At 39.4% G+C, this 24,048-nt stretch overlaps 2 protein-coding genes across 3 annotated transcripts; one reads left to right on the forward strand and one right to left on the reverse strand.

Moving 5' to 3' along the window:
- On the forward strand, window positions 1–23,387 carry WFDC9 (WAP four-disulfide core domain 9). 2 transcript variants are annotated; one of them, XR_001006449.1, is made up of 5 exons: window positions 1–66; window positions 16,614–16,707; window positions 21,075–21,223; window positions 22,518–22,665; window positions 23,187–23,387. XR_001006449.1 is itself a non-coding variant. In XM_011983810.1 (4 exons), exons 2-4 carry the CDS (start codon window positions 21,133–21,135, stop codon window positions 23,230–23,232), a joined length of 285 nt encoding a protein of 94 aa, XP_011839200.1. In that variant the 5' UTR covers window positions 16,663–16,707; window positions 21,075–21,132; the 3' UTR covers window positions 23,233–23,387. The 2 variants fall into 2 exon arrangements, 1 of the variants encoding a protein (XP_011839200.1); XM_011983810.1 differs by lacking the exon at window positions 1–66 and having other exon boundaries at window positions 16,663–16,707.
- Window positions 81–1,509, reverse strand: WFDC10A (WAP four-disulfide core domain 10A). Its single transcript, XM_011983812.1, has 2 exons — window positions 1,359–1,509; window positions 81–399 (listed from the first exon to the last, which is right to left on the reverse strand). The coding sequence occupies exons 1-2, from the start codon at window positions 1,447–1,449 to the stop codon at window positions 251–253; spliced, it is 240 nt and encodes a 79-aa protein (XP_011839202.1). The 5' UTR covers window positions 1,450–1,509; the 3' UTR covers window positions 81–250.
- Window positions 23,388–24,048: the final 661 nt, after the last annotated feature.

Here is a 24,048-nt window from a genome sequence, read left to right on the forward strand (position 1 = left end):
ACGAGTGGGGCGTCTGTGGGGGCTACAGTGGGCTCTCAATGATCACCTGTAGTGGCAGCGAAAGAGGCAGGATCCCTGAACATTTGTTCTGGTTTATTTGACAGGGACAAGGAGTTCAGACAGTAGGGAGGGCGGCATTCCTGTTGATGTTCTTATGCTGGTGACTTGAAGTCCTTGTGCTTCAGATGTGGGCACAGTCTTGGATAGAGGAGTTGGGAAGCAGGATGCACATCCCAGCCCAGTCTCCCACTCACAGGATGCTCATGCAAACATTCCCACAGTAGGTAGAACAGCATATGTTATTTGCTTGACAGTCTCGGTGAGATTCACAGAAGCGTTTGCATAGATATAGTTTAGGCCGTTCCTGGCAGACTTTAATTTCTGGGGATAGCTGTGTTTCTGAAAAGGAGGATAGAGGGGTAAATAAATGCAGCTTCCTAGAGAACATTTTTCTCAAGCTAAAGCTTCCTCCAAGACCCTTGAACCCAGGTCTCACTCATGACACTCCTGGATTCCTTCTTCATAGAACTACCTTCCTGCCCATCACCAAATCCTAGTGATTGGTCATATTTTAAATCCTGTCTCTCCACTGTACATCTTACCCCAATAGACCACAATGCCTGGACTTCCTGGACCTTCCCCATACACCAGCAATCAGAACTCCATCTCCCTTACTAGCCATGGCCTTGGTGAAGTCACCACCATAGAATCTATAGTCTGATCCTGAGAGCTCAAAGAAGCATGAGACGTCTTTCAAACCCTCTCCTAGTCTCTGAGTAGTAGAACTCAGAGATGAGGATCAACTTGCCTCTTTTCTCTCCTTCTCTTCTGCTCACTGTCACTGTCTCTAGTCTTCTTGCCCCTTCTTTAGTTTCGTTTCCACCACCACTCTCCTTGTCCGTTTGATGATAACCTTAACTTGGGTCTGTGTACCCCAACTTTTGCTTGTCTTATGTCCTATTTCCCTACACTTATATCCATTCTACACCTACACCTACTGTCATAACCACTTCTGAATCTTTACTCCTCACAAATGTGCGTAAATCAACTAATCGTCTTCTTTCCCACTGGATTCTCAGCCCTGGTGTACCTTTCACTATGGTATGTGCCATTTATCTCTAAGTATTGAGAAGGAACAGCAAAATATGTAGGTTTCTTCTTCATTCCCATTACTATACCCAGGGCCAGCTAAGGGGCTGGAGGGCCATGATTTGGGACAGTCCAGAGTCTACACAACATTGTGGTCAGAGCTGGATATGCAGAGAGTTTTCAACTCCTAGGTCCTACTCAGACTGGACACAGGCCCTCCATTCCCCCTACCCAATTCCCCCTCACCCATCCAGCGGCCCATCACCTACTCTGCATCCTCTTCTTGTCACGGTATCCTCCCCGGGCCTGAAGCAGCAACACACAGAGGACCAGGACAGGCAGCAGAGTCTGGGATGGCATGACTCTGACCAGAGCGTGGGCCTTAAGTCTGACCAGGTTGTCACAGACTTCCCTGCAGAGCTGCCTGTGGAGAGTGAAGGAAAGAAAGAAGGAATGATCTTTAGCTCCTCACTGCCTCCACTGGCCAAGTCGGGGCAGAGCAAGAGAGTCTTGGCTTCCTCCTTTTGTTTGCCCCTAGCCCTGTCCTTCTTCACCTGGGATAGGGCTTCTGCAGGAATGATGCCTCCTCCTCTCACATTACCAGTCTTGTGTTCTTGCTGATAGAATGAAAGATATCATTTATTTCTGCTTCCTAACTACAAAATGTTTTATGGAAAAAAGAAAAGAAAAAATATATTTTTAGAAAGAGTTGCTTGGAATTAACTGATGTTTCATTGCATTATCTTTTAGTTGCCCTCCATATTTAATATAAACAATCCTTTTAATATAAACATCTTTTGTTACCTATTTTTGCCAGCCTTATTTAATCATGTAAGTATTTCTCAAAATGTGGATTTTCATAAGTGCACAGCTCTCACTTAAATGCTAATAATCAAGTATTTGTATTGTACTAATTACTAATAATCTAAAGAATGTCATATTGAACATCTTTATTTATAAATCTTTTATTTCTGTAGACTAAGAGAACTAGAATTCCTGAGTGAAAGAGTATCTGTTTCATATATAAACATATATAAACACATACACACATATACATATACAAATTTAAATACACATATACACACAGAAAGAGAGACTATTGTAGGGCATGGGACAGAAGGGCTAATGGGGAGACATAGTAAATATCTTAGAGCTCAGACGGGGGAGAGACCTATCAGTCAAAGGCTTGGCAGGCTGTCCAGGAGGAGGTGGTCACTGACCTTGAATATCATAAAGAAAATGAACTCTCAGAAGTGAAGATGTTTCTTCTTCCCTAATAGGAGAGAGAGGGGACAACCTGAGGTCACTGGACTCCCAATAGGCATGGAAGCTGGGAAGAAATCACCCTCTTCCTCTGATGATGATAATCTTCTAAGGATTTGAACCTCATTCTGACATTCTGAACTCCTAATGCAGTCTCCTTCAGTCCACAGTTGTAATTTACATTCAAAGGAAGCTCTGTAGCCTTTCCCCATATCTCACCTTATGCACCTCTTCCTCTGTATCCTTTGCGATATCCTTTATAATTCAAAAATTCTGATATTTGTACCTATAGTTTAGAGAGTAGTGTTTGAGTGTTTGACCCTTCCCAAAGGCTCCCCCTTTCCTAGTTTTTCTTTTTGTCCACTCATAAATGAACAATTTAGAGACTGGACGCCATCATAATTATCCTAGCAAAGAGGGATTATGTAGAGGAGAATCATCATCTCAGACAGAAGCTGCATTTTCCTTACCCAACCACCTTGCAGCCAGTGCCACATTGTAAATATTTCGGCTAACAGACTTGTCACTACTAGATCAAGACCCTAAGAAGATGGGCAAGTCTCTTTCACACTCTTTTTCTTTTCCACCAGCTCAGTATAGATGAAAACAAGGTTCTAGATTCTAGTGAAGCCAAAAGATGAAAGGAGCCTGGGTCCTTGACTCCTTTTATCACATGAAAAAAGGGATACCCATTGTTTTAGAATACTCATCTTGAATTATTATTTGAGCAAGAAATAAAAAAGTATATTGTATTTCAGCCATTATGTGATGGAGGCTTTCTGTTAAAGCAGTCTAGTCAACATTGTGGCAGGCTCAAGTACTGACAAATTTATAAGGGGAAGGATTTATGGGTATATAGAAGGACTTTATACTTTCAAATTATTGATAGAGTAGTATTTAGTAAAGAGATGGGTAATTTGAACATTATGATTAATAAGCTTGACTTAATTAAAATATACAGAAGTCTGCATAGAAAAAGTAAAGGAATACATTTTTCTCCAGCACAAATAAAACATGTACAAAAGTGACTATATATTAAGCTATAAAAAAGTCTGAACAAAATTTTAAATAATTATATCACAAAGGACAGTTTCAGACTATAATGGAAATATTTAGAAATTAGTCTAAAAAAAGACAATTACTCGAAACTGAACAGAAATTTCAAAGTAAAATTTATAAGTCAGAGCTTCCAGATGACTACCACTGAACACTTAGAGGTTGTTGGAGAGCAGCATGCTCATGGAGGGCATGGAAGCTCTCTAGCCTTTCCCCCATATCTCACCTTATGCACCTCTTCCTCTGTATCCTTTGTGATATTCTTTATAATTCAAAAACCTAGAGGAAATGGATAAATTCTTGGACACATACAACCTACCAACACTGAACCAAAAAGAAATAGAAGAACCTGAACAGACGAATAACAAGTAAGGAGACTGAATCTGTGATAAAAAGTCTCCCCCAAAACAAAAGTCCAGAACCATATGGCTTTACCACCAAATTCTATGACCCTTTAAATATAAATTAATACCAATTCTTCTCAAACTATTCCAAAAAATTGATGCAGAGGGAATTCTTCTTAGCTCACTTTTATGAGGCCTGCATAACCTAAATACCAAAACAAACCAGACAACAACAAGACAACATAAAGAAACCCACAGGCCAATATTCCTGATGAAAATAGGTGCAAAAATCCTCAACAAAATACTAACAAACCCAATTCAACAACACAAAAAAAAGATAATGTAGCATGATCAAGTGGGATTTATCATAGGAATGCAAGAATGGCTCAATGTAGACAAATCAATAAATGTGATACTTCACATCAACAGAATCAGGGACAAAACCATATGGTAATCTCAGTAGATACAGAAAAAGCATTTGATAAAATTCAACACCACTTTATGATAAAAACTTTCAATAAACTATGTATGAAAGGAAAGCACCTCCACATAATAAATATCATATATGACAAACCCATAGCTAACAATGCACTTAATGGGGAAAAGCTGAAAACTTTTCCTCTAAGAACTGAAAGAAGATATGGGGGAAAGGCTAGGGAGCTTCCATCCGCCTCCATGAGCATGCTGCTCACTTTACCCACTCTTACTCAACATAGTACTGGAAGTCCTAGTTAGATCAATCAGGAAAGAGAAAACAATGAAGGACATTACATTTGGAAAAGAGGAAGTCATATTTACCCTATTTGCAGACGAGCTCTTATGTAGAGAAAAACTTAAAGACTCTACCAAGAAACTTGAAGAACTCATAAACAAATTCAGTAAAGTTGCAGAATACAAAATAAACATACAAGTCAGTGGTGTTTCTGTGCACAATAAGCCAGCTAAAAAAAGAGACAAAGAGGGCAATCCCATTTATAACAGCTACAAACAAATACTTAGGAATAAATTTAACCAAGTAGATAAAAGACTTCTACATTGAAAACTACAAAACACTGATAAAAGAAATTGAAGAGGATAAAACAAATGGAAAAACTTCCCATGCTTATGGATGGAAAGAATTAATATTGTTAAAATTACCACACTACCCCAAACCATCTACAGAGTCAATGCAATCCCTATTAAAATACCAGTGACATTCTTCACAGTAATATAAAATAAATCCTAAAATATGTATGGAACCACAAACATCCCAGAATAGCCAAAGCAATCTTTAACAAAAAGAACAAAGCTGGAGGGAACAGGCTTCAAGACTTCTAAATATACTACCAAGCTGTACTAACGAAAATAACATGGCACTGGCATAAAAACAGACACATAGACTAATGGAATAGAATAGATAACTTAGGACCAGGTGCAGTGGCTCAAGCCTGTAATCCCAGCACTTTGGGAGACCGAGGCAGGTGGATCACGTGAGGTCAGGTGTTCGAGATCAGCCTGGCCAACATAGCAAAACCCTGTCTCTACTAAAAGTACAAAAATTAGACGAACATGGTGGTGCACGCCTGTAGTCCCAGTTACTCGACTCCAGAGGCTGAGGCAGGAGAATCACTTGAACCTGGGAGGCAGAGGTTCCAGTGAGCTGAGATTGTGCCACTGTACTCCAGCCTGGGCAACAAGAGCAAGACTCTGTCTCAAAAAAAAAAAAAAAAAAAAAAAAGAGAGAGAATAAAGAACCTAGAAATAACTCCATGCGTCTATAGCCAACTGATTTTTGACAAAGATGCCAAGAACACTCACTGGGGAAAGGATGGTCTCTTCAGTAAATGGTGCTAGGAAAACTGGATATCCATATGCAGACTAATGAAATTAGACCTTCACCTCTCACTCTATACAAAAATCAGCTAAAAATGGATCAAAGGTCTAAAGGTAAAACCTGAAACTGTAAAACTACTAGAAGAAAACATAGGGGAAACACTGTAAGATATTTCATGATCTTACAAAAAGATTTTTAATGTAAGATCTCAAGACCATGGGCAACAAAAGCAAAAATAGGTAAATTGGATTATATCAAACTAAAAAGCTGCTGCACAGCAAAGGAAACAATCAACAGATTGAAAAGACAATCTACAGAATGAGAGAAAATATTTTCAAAGTATTTGATATGGTTTGGCTGTGTCTCCACCCAAATCTCATCTCGAACTCTAATCCCCATGTGTGGAGGGAGAGGGATCTGGTAGGAGGTAATTGGATCATAAGGGCAGTTTCCCCCATGCTGTTCTTGTGATAGTGAGGGAGTTGTCATGAGATCTGATTGTTTAAAAGGTGCAGTTTCCCCCGCATGAGCTCTCTCTCCTGCCACCATGTAAGATGTGCCTTGCTTCCCCTTCGCCTTCTGACATGATTTTACGTTTCCTGAGGCCTCCCCAGCCATGTGGAACTGTGAGTAAATTAAACCTCTTTTGTTTATAAATTACCCAGTCTCAGGTAAAATCTTTATAGCAATGTGAGAATAAACTAATACACTATTCATTTGACAGGGGATTAATATCCAGAATATACAAGAAACTCAAACATCTCAACAGCAAAAACACAAACAATCCAATTTAAAAAATGGGCAAATGATCTGAACAGACAATTCACAAAAGAAGACATATAAATGACCAACAAATGTATGAAAAAAATGACTTTTCATTGTTCTCTCAACATCACTAATCATCAGGCAAATGCAAGTGAAAACTATAATGAGGTATCATCTCACACCAGTCAGGATTGCTCCAATAATAACAAAGTGACAAAAAATAACAAGTGCTGTTGACCATGTGGAGAAAGGGGAACTGTTATACACTGTTGGTGGAAATATAAATTAGTACAGTCACTATGGAGAATGGTATCTCAATTTCTCAAAAGCCTACACATAGAACTCCATTACCTTATGACCCAGAAATCCCACTACTAGGCATTTATCCAAAGGAAAGGAAATCAGCATATCAACATATGTACCCCCATGTTTATTGCAGCACTATTCACAATAGCCAAGATACAGACTCAACTTAGGTGTCTAATAACAGAGGAATGGAGAAAGAAAATATGATATATATACACAATAAAATCCTATTCAACCATAAAAAGGAATAAAATCCTGTTGTTCATGGCACCATGGCTGAAACTGGAGGACTTTATGTTCTGTGAAATAGCCAGGAACAGAAAATTAAACAACACATATTCTCACTCACATCTGGAAAAATGTCGATCTCATGGAAGTAAAAAGTAGAACAGCAGGTACCGGGAGCTGGGAAGCATAGTGGGAAGGGGAAGATTGGGAGAGATTTTTTTTTTTTTTTGAGATAGAGTCTCGCTCTGTTGCTCAGGCTGGAGTGGAGTGGGGCGATCTCGGCTCACTGCAACTTCTACCTCCCAGGTTCAAGCGATTCTCCTGCCTCAGCCTCTCGAGTAGCTGGGACTACAGGCATACGCCACCATGCCTGGCTAATTTTTGTATTTTTTGTAGAGACGGGTGTGTCACCATGCTGGTCAGGCTGGTCTCGAACTCCTGACCTTGTGATCCGCCTGCCTCAGCCTTCCAACGTGCTGGGATTACAGGTGTGAGCCACTGCACCCAGTGGGAGAGATTTGTTAAAGGATACAATGTCATAGCTGGACAGGAGGAATAAGTTCTAGTGTTCTATAGCACTGTAGGATGAGCATATGTAAGAATAATATATTATATAATTTCAAATAGCTAGAAGGAAGATATTGAACGTTCCTAACACAAAGAAATGATAAATGTTAGAGATGATGGGTATGCTAATTACCTTGATCTGATCAATATACATTATACATATTGAAACATCACTATGTGTCATATAAATATGTAAAATTACTACTTGTCAATTTGAAAACTTTTTTTTTTTTTTGAGAGGGAGTTTCACTCTTCTTGCCCAGGCTGGAGTGAAGTGGCACAATCTCGGCTCACTGCAGCCTCTGCCCCCTGAGTTAAAGTGATTCTCCTGCCTCAACCTTCTGAGCAGCTGGGATTATAGGTGCCCGCCACCACACCTGGCTAACTTTTGCATTTTTAGTAGAGATGGGTTTTCACCATGTTGGCCAGGCTGGTCCCGAACTCCTGATCTCAGGTGGTCCACCTTCCTCGGCCTCCCAGAGTGTTAGGATTACAGGCATGAGCCACCACGCCTGGCCTAAAAATATTCAAAACCTATGCCACAGATCTGATTTTTCTGCTTAAACAGAAAAGAATAAGAGGAGTTGCTTGATGTGCCATCTGAAATAAAGATGCAAGAAAATCCAGATTAATTTTGGGATCTTTGTAACAATCCCCAAATCCTTGAAGCTTCTATCTGTTTGCCATTTTCCTGGCCTAATTTTGTCTTTCTTGGCGAATAATTGTATGATCATTAAAATGAAATGTGTCAGCTCGGGCTCCTCTGAATTTCTCTCTGAGTGTTTTACCCAGATCTTCACAGTTAGATTGTCAGCTGGTCCCATCCATTGGTTTCCCCCTCACTCCTGAGCTCTTTCTCAAACATGCACACTCAGCTTAACTTAACCGAAACTGTTTTAGGTTTGACAAGCCAAATCTGTGTAGGTTTGTATCACCTCCCCCATCAAGTTGAGCTGGTTAATGGAATGAGAGTAACAAACCTATGCTTCCTTTTGGCCTTCAGATCAAACCTAGCAGTGAACATCACATTTACATGAAATGTTTCTGCCCTCACACTGAATGACTGATAGCAAATAATACAGAATTAATTAAAATGATGCATAAAATAGACATAATTAATATATTTAAATAGATTAGTGTAGATATTGGCATCATTTATTTCTGAATTTTGATAGCTGTGTTGTGTTTATGTAGAAGAACTTATCTTTCTAGAAAATGTATATGACAGCATTGGGGGTGATTGGGCACCAGTAAGCAACTTACTCTCAAATGTTTCAGGGAAAAGAAAAGTTATTTTTACTGTACTTTCAGCTTTTCTCCTACTTTAAGATTGTTTCAAAATAAAAAAGAAGATTAAGGTATGTGGAAGTGAGAGGTGTAAGTGTAAACATCCAAATAGTAGTTCTAAAAGAAAAAGATTTAGCAGGTTAAAAAATATTTAATGAAACAATGCATTAAAGTTGCCCCAAATTAAAGAACTATTAAAGAGCTCAGACTGGAAATGATCATAAAGGAACAGAGTAAGAAAACTGGCATATCTAACTACATTATAAAATGTATGAACATCAAATACAAAGAAATTTTAAAATATCCTATAGAGAAAGAATAGATCATCCAAAGAAGAAAAATAATCAGACTGAGATTACACTTTCAAATAGTGACAATAGGACAGTAAATCAATAGAGTAGCATTTTCAAGATGTTTAAGGTAAAAACTTTGCGAGTGAAAATTTATATCCTGAACTTTTAAAATATGAGAGCACAATAAAATTGTTCTAAGATATACAAAGCATCAGAATGCTTACCACACAAAGACCCTTTTTGAAAGCCTGCTTGAAGGATGTGCTCCACTAGGAAAATAAATCTAGAATGATTGTACAAAAGTATATGGGCAAAATGAGTGAATACACTGGAGTTCCCAAGGCTATCCCTAGGTTCAGTGCTTTGCTAGGAGGACTCACAGGACTCAGCATATAGTTTTTCTTGCAGCTATGATTTATTACAGTGAAAGGCTACAAAGCAAAGTCAACAAAGGGAAAAGGTGCAAGGGGCAAAGTCCAGAGGAAATCAGGTGCATGCTTCCAAGTGTCTTCTCCCATTGACCGGTGGAGTCACATAGGGCATGCTGAATTCCCCCATCCATCAGTTGTGACAACGTGTGTGAAGTGTTGTCTACCAGGGGAGCTCATGAGAGACAAACACAATGTCCAGGGTTTCTACTAAGGGCTGGTCATATAGCAGCTTCTGCCTAGCATATACCAAAATTCCAGTCTCCCAAAGTAAAAGCAGATATCTACCATAAACCGTGTTTTTTGTACAAACGGTTGAGGCACAGAGAGCCATACTTGTTTGTTCTGAGAACAATGGGAATTTTCTCAAAATTCAGGCTTATGGATGCCAACCAAGAGCCAACCTTGTAAGCAGGATTTGTAAAGATAGCAACTGCAGACCTGCCATGTCAGCAGTTTTGCACAGTGAGACGTCAATTCATAAAGTTTGGTGTTGTCTAAAAATTTAGGGATTAAGAACAAAGTGGAAGGAAGAGATAGAAAGAATAAGAGAATAAAACACCAATATCCATTATAATCATGAACTAAAAACTGTCTAGAAAATATCAACAAGGTCAGAAGGTAAACTAAATGGAACAGTTAGCATACTGAAAGAGCTGTCTTATTTTAGGAAAACTTACAAATTTTGGAAATCTTTAAGACTATATGGAAAAGTAATGTGGGCTTAAATAAAAAATCCTCTGAGGAATCAGAATACAATAATGGCTTTTAAAATAGTAGAAGATATTTCATCCATCCAATAGATGTCTGAAGAGAGAAATAAAAACAAATATTTAAAAAGCATGATGAATAAAAAATATGAAATAAGATGCCAGAGATAGGCCCTAACATAAGATTGTTTTCTATAAGAATATTTATTAAAGGTAAATGGGTTAGAGACATTTATTAAAAGACAGAGACTCTCAGATTAAAATTTTTAAATGATTTAACAATGTGTGGTTTCCCAAAAGTAAAGAAGTAATTTAAAATAAAGGAATAAAAAAGGATGCTCCACCAAATATGAATTAAAAAGAAAGATGATATAACAATTTAAATATCATACAATATAATTAACGTTCAACATAGAGGACACTACACAATTTAGACAAGAATATTTTATATTGGTAAAGAAAAAACAGATCAAGAAACCTTAACATATGTGTACACACACACACATGCACACAAAATGGCCTCAATAAATAAAAATAAATTATCTATACAAAGTTGTAGACTGAGCAGGTTGTTTTGTTTGAGACAGAGTATCACTCTGTCACCCAGGCTGGAGTGCAGTGGTGCTATCTTGGCTCACTGCAACCTCTGTCTCCTGGGTTCAAGTGATTCTCGTGCCTCAGCCTCCCGAATAGCTGGGATTACAGGTGTACACCACCGCACCCAGCTAATTTTTGTAATTTTAGTGGAGACGGGGTTTCTCCATGTTGGCCAGCCTGGTCTCAAACTCCTTGCCTCAAGCAATCCACCCACCTCGGCCTCCAAAAGTACTGGTGTGAGCCACCGCACCTGGCCCAATTGAGCAGGTTTGAGTGCTTAGTTACAATGACCTAGATTTCAAAGAAAGTCTCAAAAATTCCAAATGATTAATGCCATACAATATTTTCTTTTGAAAATGTGGGAAAATAGAAAATCAATACCAAAAGCAAATCCTATATGTATGAAAAATAAATAATGCTACTTAATAATCCATGGCTCTCATACTTAAAAATACAAAGTCTTTAAACTGGATGATCATAACTATACTTACATGCCTGCCTTCTTTCCTCTTTTGTGCTGTTTTTCTTTTCTTTTCTTTTTTTTTTTTTTTTTTGAGACAGAAGCTCTGTGGCCCAGGCTGGAGTGCAATGGTGCGATCTTGACTCACCGCAACCTCCACCTCCTGGGTTCGAGTAATTCTCCTTCCTCAGCCTCCCGAGTAGCTGGGATTATAGGCGCCTACCACCACACCAGGCTAATTTTCTGTATTTTTAGTAGAGACAAGGTTTCACCATGTTGGTCAGGCTGTTTTCGAACTCCTGACCTCAGGTAATCCAACCGCCTCAGCCTCCCAAAGTGCTGGGATTACAAGCATGAGCCACCACACCCAGCTGTGCTATTTTTCATGTATATTACATGTTTATGTTTTAAGCCTAACAATACAATTGAATGATTATTATCATTGTTTTAAACAGTTGTCACTCCAATCTGTTAAAAAATATTAATATCAGATTTTATATTTACCTACATAATTACTTTTGTCTGTTCTCTTTGTTTCTTAATATAGATCTCATTACTACCTGATGTCTTTTCTTTTTAGCTTTAGGATTTTCCCTAGTATTTCTTGAAAGGCAGACCTGCTAGCAACAAATTCTCTCAGTCTTTGTTTTTCTGGGAATGTCTTTATTTTACTTTCATCAGGAAAGGATAGTTTTGCTGGATATAGAATTATTGGATACAGTATTTCAGATATTGCACTGGGAAACTCTCAACTAAAATAGAAGAGTGTACAGATTGTCCTAAATTCTGCATAGCTTGATCCAGAATCATGAGTGGCAGGAGTCCGTGGCACTCCTCAGCTACTCATTAGTGACCGTGCTCCTCAGACAGACCATCAAGGATCTACAGCATCTGGGCCACACAGAGCAAAAGACTATGATTGTCATGCATGGAACATCATTTTCCTGCCGTATAAATAAATGTCTTAGAAATCCATAATTCAATCACTCTAGGTTTGGCACCATTTTCAGTCCCTGTCAAAATTTCCTTCAGTTTGTTCCCATACCTTTTTACCTTGGTTCCAAAGCTCTTTGCCTCTGTACTGGTCCACCTTCCTCAGCCAAGTCCCTGGAGTCCAGGCATGTATTTCCTGCCCCTCAGTGCACTCAACATACAGGCATACCTCATTTTATTACACTTTGCTTTATTAATTTATTTTTGCTTTATGGATGTTGCATGTTTTACAAATTGAAGGTTTGCAGCAACCCTGCATTGAGCAAGTCTTTTGGCACATTTTTCCAACAGCATGCTCACTTATGTCTTTGTGTCACATTTTAGTAATTCTCAAAGTGTTTCAAACTTTATTATTATTATTCTTATCATTATATCTGTAAGGTGATCTGTGATCAATGATTTTTGTTGTTACTATTGTAATTGCTTTGGAATGCCACCAGCTGTGCCCATAGAACACGGTGAACAATAAATGTGTGTGTGTTCTGACTGCTCCGCTGACTGGTCATTTGCCAGTCTTGCTCCCTCTTCTCAGGCCTCTTTATTCCCTGAGACACAACAATATTGAAATTAGGCCAATTAATAACTCCACAATGGACTCTAAGTGTTCAAGTGAAAGGAAGAGTCCCACATTTCTCACTTTAAATAAAAAACTAGAAAAACAATTAATCTTAGTGAAGAAGGCATGTTAAACAACTGAGACAGGCTGAAAGCTAGGCCTCTTGTACCAAACAGCCACATTGTGAACGCAAAGGAAAAGTTATTGAAGGAAATTAAAAAGGCTACTCCGTGAACACAGGAATGATAAAAAAAGCAAAACAGCCCTATTGCTGATATGGAGAAGGTTTTAGTGATCTGGACAGAAGATCAAACCAGCCACAACATTCCCTTAAGCCAAAACCTCATCCAGAGAAAGACCCCAACTCTTCAATTTTATGAAGGCTGAGAGAGGTGAGGAAGTTGCAGCAGAAAAGTTTGAATCTAGCAGAGGTTGATTCATGAGGGTTACGGAAAGAAGGCCTCTCTATAACACAAAGGGGCAATGTGAAGCAGTAAGTGCTGATGCAGAAGATGCAGCAAATTATCCAGAAGATCTAGCTAAGATACAGTTGACCCTTGAACAACACAGGCTTGAACTGTGTGGGTTCATTTGCACATCCTCAAGGACCTTTATGATGATCCACTTCCATTTAATAAGTAGTAAATACATTTTTTCTTCCTCATGATTTTCTTAATAACATTTTCCTCTAGCTTACTTTCTTGTAAGAGTAAATATTATACAAAATACGTATAGCATACAAAATATGTATTAATCAAATATTTATGTTATTAGTAAGGCTTCTGGTCAACAGTAGGCTATTAGTCAGGCATGATGGTGCACATCTATAATTTCAGTTACTCAGGAGGTTGAGCGAAGGAAGATTGCTTGAGCCAGTAGTTTGAGACCAGCCTGGGGAACATAGTGAGACCCCATCTCAATAAAAAGAACATTTCAGGCATGGTGGTGTGTGTCTGTAGTCCTAGCTACTCTGGAGGATGAGGAAGGAGGATTGCTTGAAGCCAGGAGTTTGAGATAAGCCTAGGGAACATAGCAAGACCGTGTCTCTAAAATTAACAATAAAACAGTGGGCTATTAGTAGTTAGGTTTTTGAGGAGTCAAAAGTTATACATGAATTTTCTTTTTCTTTTTCTTTTTTTTTTTGAGATGGAGTCTCACTCTGTCACCTAGGCTAGAGTACAGTGGCATGATCTCCGCTCACTGCAACCTCCGCCTCCCGGGTTCAAGTGATTCTCCTGCCTCAGCCTCCTGAGTAGCTGGGACTACAGGCGCCCACCACCATGCCCAGCTAATTTTTGTGTTTTTAGTAGAGATGGGGTTTCACTGTATTGGCCAGGCTAGTCTCGAACTTCTGACCTTGTGATTTGCCTGCTTTGGCCTCCCAAAGTGCTGGAATTACAGGCGTGAGCCACTGCACTCGGCCTATACATGGGTTTTCAACTGTGCAGGATTTCAGTACCCCTAATTCCCATTTTGTTCAAGGGTCAACTGTAATTGATGAAGGTGGCTACAACAGACCTCAGATTTTCAGTGAAGATACAACAGCTTTATATTGGAAGAAGATGCCATCTAGCACCTTCATAGATGGAAGTCAATGCCTGGCTTCAAAACTTCAAAAGACAGGCTGACTTTCTTGCTAGGGGCCAATACAGCTGGAGACTTAAAGTTGAGGCCAAAGCTCATTTATCATTTCAAAAATCTTAGAGCCCTTGCAAACTATGCTAACTCTGCTCTTGCTCTGTTCTATAAATGAAACAGCAAAGCCTGGGTGACAGCATGGTATACTGAATATTTTAAGCCCACTGTTGAGGCCTACTGCTCAGAAAAAAAGATTTTGGTCACCCAAGAGCTCTGATGGAGCTATATGAAGATATTAATGTTTTCAAGCCTGCTAACAACATTCATTCTTCAGCCCATGGACTTGAAAGTCAAAATTATTAAGACATACATTTTGTAAGGCTATAGCTACCACAGATAGTAATTTCCCTGATGGATCTGGGCAAAGTAAATTTAAAAATTCCTGGAAAGGATTCACTATTCTAGATACCATGATTCATGGAAGGAGGTCAGCATGGCAGTATTAACAGGAATTTGGAAGAAGTTGATTCCAACCCTTATAAAGGACTTTGAGAGTTTTAAAACTTCAGTGGAGGAAGTCACTGCAAATGTGATGAAAATAGCAACAGAATGAGAATCAGAAGTGCAGCCTGAAGATGTGACTGAATTGCTGCAATCTCATGAGAAAACTTGAGTGGATGAGGAGTTGCTTCTTATAGATGAGCAAAGAAAGTGGTTTCTTTGAATGGAATCTGCTCCTGGTGAAGATGCTGTGAACATTGTTGGAATGATGACAAAGGATTCAGAATATTGCATAAACTTAGATAAACCAGCAGCACAGTTTGAGAGGACTGACCGAAATTTTGAAAGAAGTTCTATTGCGTGTGAAATGCTATGAAACAGCATTGCATGCTATGGAGAAATCTTTCTTGAGAGGATCAATCAGTTGATGTGGCAAACATCACTGTTGTCTTATTTTAATAAATTGCCACAGCCACCCCAACCCTCAGCAACCACTACCCTGATCAGTCAACAACCATCAACATTGAGGGAAGACCCTCCACCAGCAAAAAGACGATGACTTGTTGAAGGCTCAGATAATCACTCACAACTTTAGTAATAAAGTATTTTAAAATTATGGTATGCACATTATTTTTTATACATAATGCTTTTGAACACTTGACAGACTAGAGCATAGTGTAAACATACCTTTTTAATATTTTAATAAGTAATAATGAAATTCATCATAAGAAAACCATAGAAACTGTTTAGAATATGAGAGGTACAGTTGTATACTAAAACAAATACAGATATTGTATCAGAAGTTTGCATATTTTACTAGCTGTTTCAGAGAAACAACTTTCAACTATTAAATATTTCATTTTCTAGTTTAAATACATTTATAAATAAAAGACTTCAGGAAAACATACTCTTTATGTGCACTGGGAAACCAAAAAGTGTACGTGGCTCACTTTATTGCAATATTATCTCTATTGTGGTAGCCTGAAACTGAACCTGCAATATCTCCGAGGTATGCCTGTATCCTGGGAAGAATTTTGTATTGACATCTCCTGTCACTGTATATAATATTCCTGCAGACAGGCTTTGAGAGAAGGTTTACCCCTTGGAAGTCCCTGCCTCCTGCCCACTTGACTGTTCTGTTTTCTAATGAGCTAGTGATCTCCAAATCATGTGTATTTTGTGCCCAATATAATGCCCTTCCCTGACATTTGGTGAGCAAATCCCTCTGCACCTCAACCAACAAGCTCATGGCAAGAACTTGGTGCTGGATTTGGTCACGTCACTTCCTTCATTTGCTAGGTGGTCATCTACTTTTTCTAAAATTCTTCTTATTCAGTCTCTTTTTAGCTACATAAAAGTCAGAGGGCATTTGCTGGGAGATCATGGTATGATTTTATTGGTAAGAGAAAATCAATACTGAGAAAGATGGAATGTTAAATAGGACAGACAAGATGTCAAAGGTCAATGTAGACTGTTCCCAACTTCCTACGTATGAATGGACTGAGAAGTATTTGCGAAAGACCTTGGGAACATGTACTTTGGGTCTTCTGGGGGTGGCCTGAGCTGCAATCCAGGTACACAATGTTCTTCCCAGCTTATCAGAAGATCCCACCTGCACCTAAGAAAATTGAGTACGTCTGGATGGGTGAATATCAAAGGAAAGAATCTGTGATACAGCCAACATGTAGTTTCTGGGTAGAAATTAAAAATCGGTCACAACCAAAATCACCATTAAGTTCCTGGCCTTTGAACATTGTTTTTCTGCTCTTCTGCCCCCAGTTTGAGCCCCACTTCAAACAACTTCATAATAAGAGGCCAGACAAAAGAGCTGTCAGTCAGTTACTACAGACGCTCAACTCAGACACCTTCAGAGGTAGGTGAGGATAAAGGTCTTGATACATGAGCTTCTGTTTGTGGCTTGCTTGGAATAATTCCTAGCCCAGATGGTGTTACTATTCCTGTGAGGTAGGGATTATTGTCGGTTTTGTTCAAATAAGAAAATTGAGAGGGGGTGACATGAGCTGTCTGAGGTTCCATAGGTAAAAGGGACAGAAACAAAACAAGATTTCAGCATTCCTGACACTAAATCAACACACTCTCCTCTTTAACATTATCTGGAAAGCCCAGGATTCCACATTTGGTGGAGAGAAGTAGTTCTGTGTCTTTCTGATCCTGAGGGTCTTTGAATTGTCCTGCAGTTTGTCTTAGGATGACCAAAGAATTCACAGCACTCTGTATATGAGAAGTTGAGAAGTACCCAGCCTGGGCATAATGATGTTTCTCTTGTCTGGGATCATTTAGTACACTTGGGGGTGTGCAAAAAGGGGACTAGGCATCCTCAGATTCCTGAATACCTTTAAGGGGCAAGGGGCAAGTAAGAAATTAAGAAAACTAGAGTAAGAATGAGGCCGTGTGAATGAACAGATTTCAAAGCTCTGGAAAACTTGGGTCTGGGGTGGTATTTTGGAATACAAAGAAACAGCCTCACGGAACCCAATGCTTTGGATTTATGGTGTTCCTGTCACTGTATATCAGTATTCCTCCTTCTTTATGCAAAGGGCTGGTACCAGGAATCCAGAGGCCTACTGAAATCCATGCCCACTTTCACCCAGTTACCTCATCCCTCACATCCCCGGCTGTAAGCAGATAACAGAGTATCTCCATGGTTCACCAGTCTTGCCATGTGCTGGTATATTCACATAATCAGAAGAACACTCTGAGGTTCTCAAGGACTCAGGCTCGAGGAATGGGTATCTTACCATTGCTAGCTAGCAAGAGCAGGAGACTAGGGAGAGAAAGGAAAGGAGAAGTAGAAGCCCTGAAATTGCAGAAGATCAGATATTTGGGGTGGGCAGGGGGAGGGGTGGTTCTACTCTTAGATGCTTATTCCTGCTCTTCAAGCTTCTCCATTAAGAACCTGTGTCTCTACCAGCTTACCTAAGCATGACTCAATGAAGTTGCCAAGTTAAGTTGTTGCTCTTGCCTCTGCTCAAATCTCTTAAAAACAATTGCCTAAAAGTCAATACATCTAATGACATGTGCCTAAAACTTGTATTTTTCAGCTTCCAAATTTCACAGAAGCTAAGAGGAGAATACATTTTCAAAGCCTCCTTTGAAAAATTCGGCATGTTTAAAATTTTTCTAGTATTACCCCTGCTTTTGAGCAGAGGCATTTTGGTGGATTCATCTAGAGCAGCATTGTTCAGTAGAACTTTCTGTGATGATGGAAGTGCTCCCGTCCCTGAGAAATAAGGAATATTAAATAGGACACACAAGAAATCAAAGGTTGATGTAAACTGTTCCCATTGTCCCATGTATGAATGGATTGAGATGCATCAGAGAAAGACTTTGGGGACAATAGCCACTAACTAAATGTGGCCACTGAATACTTGAAACGACTGGAAACTGAATTTTGATTTAATTTAATGAGTTTAAATAGTCATATGTGGCCAGTGGCTACCACACTGGACAGCACAGAGAAATCTCTTTTGCTTCACTGAAAACTTCTGAACAAATATAAAGACTTTCAGGCAGAGGGAAAATCACTGCCTTGTTACATGCAATTCATGTCAGAATTTTATTCTTTTCTTTGACTCTTGTTTCCCTTCCTATTTGGTTCTACAAAGGTAGAGCAACAGATAGAGAATGAGGGGGGTAGATGGGAGAAGGCTGGGAAGTTTCAGTTGTAATTAGGCTCCTCTTCCACTCTTCTATTATTTATAGTTCAAATTTTTCTCTTTTCTAATTATAGTGGCTTAAACACTTGAAAATAATGTTAAAAAGTAGGCCTAATAGTGCATATCTTTTTTTCCTATTTCTAATTTTAATGGGAGTACTTTCAGTTTTATAATGTGGAATGCTGGCTTTTGGATTGCAATAGTTACATTGTTAACAGTGTTAAGAAAATGTCTATCTATTCCATTTTATTAAGATTTTTCTGCTGTTCCCATACTCCAGTTCCCCTTACCCCTCAGCTGTCACTCAGCTGCAGGCTATTTTATTTTCTTCCGTTTCCTTATTTTTCTCCTTACCACTGATTACCATCTATGCATTTCCTTATCTTGTTTAACTAGAATGCCAGCTGTATGAATGGGGGGATTTTCGTCTGTTTTGTTCACCACTATATTCTAATACCTAGAACTTGGAATATAGTTAGGCACTTAAAAAGTACTTACTGAGTGAATGAACTTCCCCCTTCTCCCTCCACACACAGAGGCATAGATTCTAAGCAGATTAAAATGTTAAGTGTAAAAAAAAGTAAAAAGAAAACAATTGTAATTGAAAATAGTTTTCGAATATCTAGAGGAGGATATTCTGAGCTTAATGCTAACAGTTAACATTTATGAAGTGTATACTATATTCCAGGTCCTATGCTTAGTGTTTCATACATATTCTTTAATCTTCCCAGTGACCCTATGAGATGAGTATTGATATTTTTTCTATACTATGGATGGGGAAAACCAGGCTCTGGGGATTATGTGTCTGGCCCAGGCTCCACAGCTAGAAGTTGGTGGGGTTGGGATTCTAGTTCAAGCCTATCTGACTCCGGAGCCCATGTTCTTTCCTCTGTAAAATATCTATCAGCAAATAGTGTGGTGATGGAAAAATTACTTTTGTATAGCCTAGAGTAGAACAAGGGGTGGAGGGACATGCATTTGATAACCAGTAGGTGGAAATGTAACCTAACCCTTAGTGAGAAAAATGTGGCGGCAAGTATCCAAAGTCTGGGAAATACAATGTCTTTTGCCTAGAAATCTTTCTTCATTAACTCATGCTATAAAAATAACAATATATGTACCAAAGCTTTAACTATAAGGAGGTTCATCAGAACATTTTTATAAGAAGAAATTGACACTATTCAGGTCTTGATGATATGAGGAAACGATAATATTTACGGCTGAATTCTTGTCACGACTTATATGATGTGAGCATATTTTTGCCTCCCTGTATATTTTATTCAGAATTGTTAGTTTATTTCCTTGCTTCTTCAGGAAAATTTAGGTAGGTCTCCGCAAATTTTATGTGATTCTCCAGTCATGAAACATCTTCTCAATATAATAAGTTAAATGTCCAGGTCCATGAAATTAGTCACGACTCCATAAATTGTTCAGAACTATGGATTCCTCCCTCCTTCAGAAGCTCCAGTTATGGAACACGATGTGGTGAATCTCTTTCCCCCGCCGCCCGCCCCCTGCTCTGGTTCTTTGTAATTCTATTCCTTTCCTCCACCCACTTCGGACTAAAGCAAGTTTCTGTCTCCTAGGGATAGAGGGAGGACGAACCAATAAGAGGAGTAGGAAAGTTCTTGTATAATAGATATTATCATGAGCTGGTTCTGTGCTTCTGGTCTTGACTCTTTCATGGGAGATTTCAAGGGTTCATTGGAGACATCAAATGTCATCTGGCTATTTACAGTTCAGATACTTGGTAAATTAGAGCCCTCTTCTCTGCTACTACAGGCCACTTTGGCCAGATTTAAAGTCACCCTTTAAAGTCTTCAGTCATGATTCAAACACAAGTCTACTGTGTTCCCACAGACTTCTGGGATCACATAGCAAGCTCAATGAGTAGTATCATAAAACCTTTTTTTTCAACTTGGAATTAGAAGGCAGCATTCCGGGTTTCATGAGCAAAGCTTTTTACCAATAAAATCTTTGAAATCTTCTCTACAATTCCTCCAACTTTGGACCATCTTAGTGCATTAAAGTTTTGAGTCCCCTAACAGTTCTCAGCCATCATCTTTTCTCAAGTCCTGTTATCTGTCTGTAATTCCTTCTTAAATTGCTTTAGTGCCTTTTGTCTTAGGATCTTCACTAAAACTTCTTTATATCATCATGTTCCATATGCTTTAAAATAAAATATCAGGACACTGATGTGTCCAATTTCATAAAAATAATGACAACGATATAAAAGTATAGACATATATTGATTATCTGTAGATGGTGGAATTACTAATGCTTATTTATTTCCTCTTTGTATTTTTTGTTTTAAAAATTGTATAATCTGAAGATTTATTGTTTTTAATCAGAAAGGAGCAATTCATTTTAAAAAGAAGTAATTTTGCAAAGGAAGGGGTATGTAATATGAGATGAGAAGAAACCTGGGGAAGTCACTGGCTAGCCTGGGAATTAGTTGGTATGCTACTGGGTACTGGAAAGGGAAAGAATAACATGATAGTCATAAGCACTTTCCCCCTGTTGCTTATCCTATTCTCCTCAATCCATTTTCTACCTCTAGCAGCACTGGGAAAAGACTTGTCTTCTGCCAGAACGTAACCCAAACACACACAGAGACCACCATGAAGCCCTGGATTCTTCCACTCATCATGTTCATCTCTGGAGTTGTGATGCTTCTGCCTGTGTTGGGAAGCCTCTGGACCAGAGATCCCCGTGGGTGGTGTGAAAAGGGAGGTGGTGCTCTGCCCAGTTCTGGGATGTCTATCGTAGCTGATTCAGGGTCTGCATTTCAAGAATCAGCCTTTAAAGGATCTCTCCTTAAGTAGAGATATTCAAGCAAGATTAGGTTAGATATTCCCAATGCCTTTAAGTTTTCTCTCTCAGCTCTGAAAGCAACACTAGGTATGTGAAAAGGGAACATATCTTTTGTCTATATTACATCAGTTAGCAGGAAATAATATTTTCCAATGTCAGACCAGTAGAGGAAAAACCAACACAGAGCTTCCCTCCAAGCCCATATTTTCAGAACCTTTGTGCCTCAGTTGGGTGAGCCTTTGATGAATGACAAAAGGGTAATATTTAACACGTTAATTTAGTTGGAGGGGAAGAGTCTTTTAGAACATGAAAAATGGAAAAGACAAATAAAGGATCCTTAGTGGGTCAAAGTTTGGGTTCATACGATAAGAAAATGTGGACAACAAAGACACTGAGCAGGAGGGTTGTGGGCCAGGAAAAAAACTGAAATTTATGGAGAGACTGATGGCTTAGGTGGCATCATCAGGGAAACAATAGAAGGGGAGAAAAATGGCCGGGCGCAGTGGCTCAGACCTGTAATCCCAGCACTTTGGGAGGCCGAGGTGGGCAGATCACAAGGTCAGGGGTTCGAGACTGCCCAGCCAACATGGTGAAACCCCGTCTCTATTAAGATAGAAAAAATTAGCCAGGCATGATGGCATGCTCCTGTAATCCCAGCTACTTGGGAGGCTGAGGCAGGAGAATCGCTTGATCCTGGGAAGTGGAGGTTGCAGTGAGCCGAGATTGTGCCATTGCACCCCAGCCTGGGCAACAGGGCAAGACTCTGTCTCAAAAAAAGAAAAAAAAAGAAAAAAAAGAAGGGGAGAAAAACAAGTTTCTATTCTCCCTTGGTTCAGTTTCCCATTCTGCAAATTGGCTATGGAAATTGGAGTTAGAGGATATTGCAGGCCCTGAAATCTAAGGTTACATGAGAATAAATTTGGTGGTTGGTGTCATGTATGGTCAGGGTGTCCCAGGCCCTATCTTTAGAGTCTGAAATACTGTAGGGACATGTAGATGGAGGAACACAGGCCATGCAAGGATGGTGTTGTGACAAGACACTGGTTATATACTTTGAGGAAGGGATTTTCTTGGTAGGCAGAGAAATACTTTGTGACTTGGAGCTCAAGTTTCAGAAGGGATTGCTAAGCTTAAAAAGGGTTTCTTGTCTGAGTTGTGAATAGATGGACCCTGCTAACTTCTTCCATCTCAGTTCTAGACCTGATACAACAAACTGAGCAGTGCTGGGTACAGCCTCCATATAAGTACTGTGAGAAAAGGTGTACTAAAATAAGGACCTGTATACGTCCAAATCATACATGCTGCTGGACCTACTGTGGAAACATCTGCTTAGATAATGAGTGAGTTGCTTGGGGTGGGAAGGCTAGGGCCTTGGCATGCTTCATCACTGCTCCTTACGCACTATTCCAAAGACTGCAGCCACCCAAATCCTGATTAAAGAAACAGGCAGCAAAAGACAATGTCCTCCTTTCTCCAAACCTAGGCTGCTCCTCACTGCAAAATAAACCAAGACACCGACATGAGGTCCTCTACTTTTTTCTTCACTCTTATTCAGTTCCCTTTGCTTCCCTCAAAGCATCACCCATCAGTTCATACATCCCTCCTTTATCCAAAGTTCCAATTATTGACTACTTAGTTGGGCCTCTCCACAGGCTGTCTACTCTCAGCCAGGCCCAAGAAGACCTAGTATTTATCTGTCTGTTCAGTTGGCAAACTTCTTGGGGGAAATTGCTTAAAAGTGGGTAACTTCTGATTTAACAGAAAAATTGCTGTCCTTTTTATCTGGGGCCCAGGGTGCTATTAATTTTAGAAATGGATTTCTCCCAGGATTCCTGACTTTTGATTAACTTTTCTCTTCTAGAGAGCCCCTTAAATCAATGCTAGACCCCCTAGATTCTATTGGTTGATCACTACTGTGGGCTGAAGGATGAACATCTGGTCTAAGAAGAGTGCTGCCTAATTCCTTCTTGGGACACCCACTGGTTCTAGCTAGTAACCTTTCTGCTATTTCCTTGACCTCTTTACCCTGAAGCTTTTGTCAAATAAATTGCTACAGCAACCTCAGGGCTCTGCGTATTTTTTAAAAAATTCCTCCCTATGACTTAATTTCTCTCATTGTAATCCTCAGCAGTCCCAACAGTTGTTCCCATTCAATCATGAGCAGAGGTGCCCAGTTCTGCCTTCCCAGTTAGACCCATGAATGAACCAGTTTGGTTAATTGCTGGAGCAAATATTCGAGCAGATTTATACAAATCTCATGGGGTTAATACAGTTAACCCATGAGAGGTTATTCTCATTCACAATGCATTTCACTAAGGGTGGTCAGTGGGCAGTTATCCCTGCCATGATTCAAGGAATGTAGCTCCTTAAATCTGTAGCTCTGTCATCTCCCAGGGGCTTCTCTACTGGTTCCTCTATATCCAACTAGCAGTAGGGAAAGAAAGGCATCATGGGGGCTCATACAGAAGCTTTTAAAGGGCTAGGCCTAGAAGCAAAGTTTATTGTTTTAATCTATATTCCATTGACCATAATATAGTCACATGGTCCCACATATTTGCAAAGGAGATTGGGAAACGTAATCTAGCTGTTTTCTCAAGAAGAACAGAAAATGGGATTTGGCAAGTACTTGGCAATCTGTGACCTGTCTACTCATGCAAAGCCAGACTGCTCAACACAGACCCAAGACCTTGGCCTCCATATCACCCTGTCCAATGAAACAAGTA

This window comes from Mandrillus leucophaeus, unplaced genomic scaffold (assembly GCF_000951045.1).
Source record: "Mandrillus leucophaeus isolate KB7577 unplaced genomic scaffold, Mleu.le_1.0 Scaffold255, whole genome shotgun sequence".
Lineage (NCBI taxonomy): Eukaryota > Metazoa > Chordata > Mammalia > Primates > Cercopithecidae > Mandrillus > Mandrillus leucophaeus.

Bases quoted from the DNA above. Each gene is read 5' to 3' on its own strand.
- WFDC9 (XM_011983810.1), top strand. From the start codon at position 21,133: ATGAAGCCCTGGATTCTTCCACTCATCATGTTCATCTCTGGAGTTGTG. The intron at 21,224-22,517 runs GTGGGTGGTGTG...CTTCCATCTCAG, and splicing joins CCTCTGGACCAGAGATCCCC to TTCTAGACCTGATACAACAA. The intron at 22,666-23,186 runs GTGAGTTGCTTG...TTTCTCTTCTAG, and splicing joins AACATCTGCTTAGATAATGA to AGAGCCCCTTAAATCAATGC.
- WFDC10A (XM_011983812.1), bottom strand. From the start codon at position 1,449: ATGCCATCCCAGACTCTGCTGCCTGTCCTGGTCCTCTGTGTGTTGCTG. The intron at 400-1,358 runs GTAGGTGATGGG...CCTCCTTTTCAG, and splicing joins TGACAAGAAGAGGATGCAGA to AAACACAGCTATCCCCAGAA.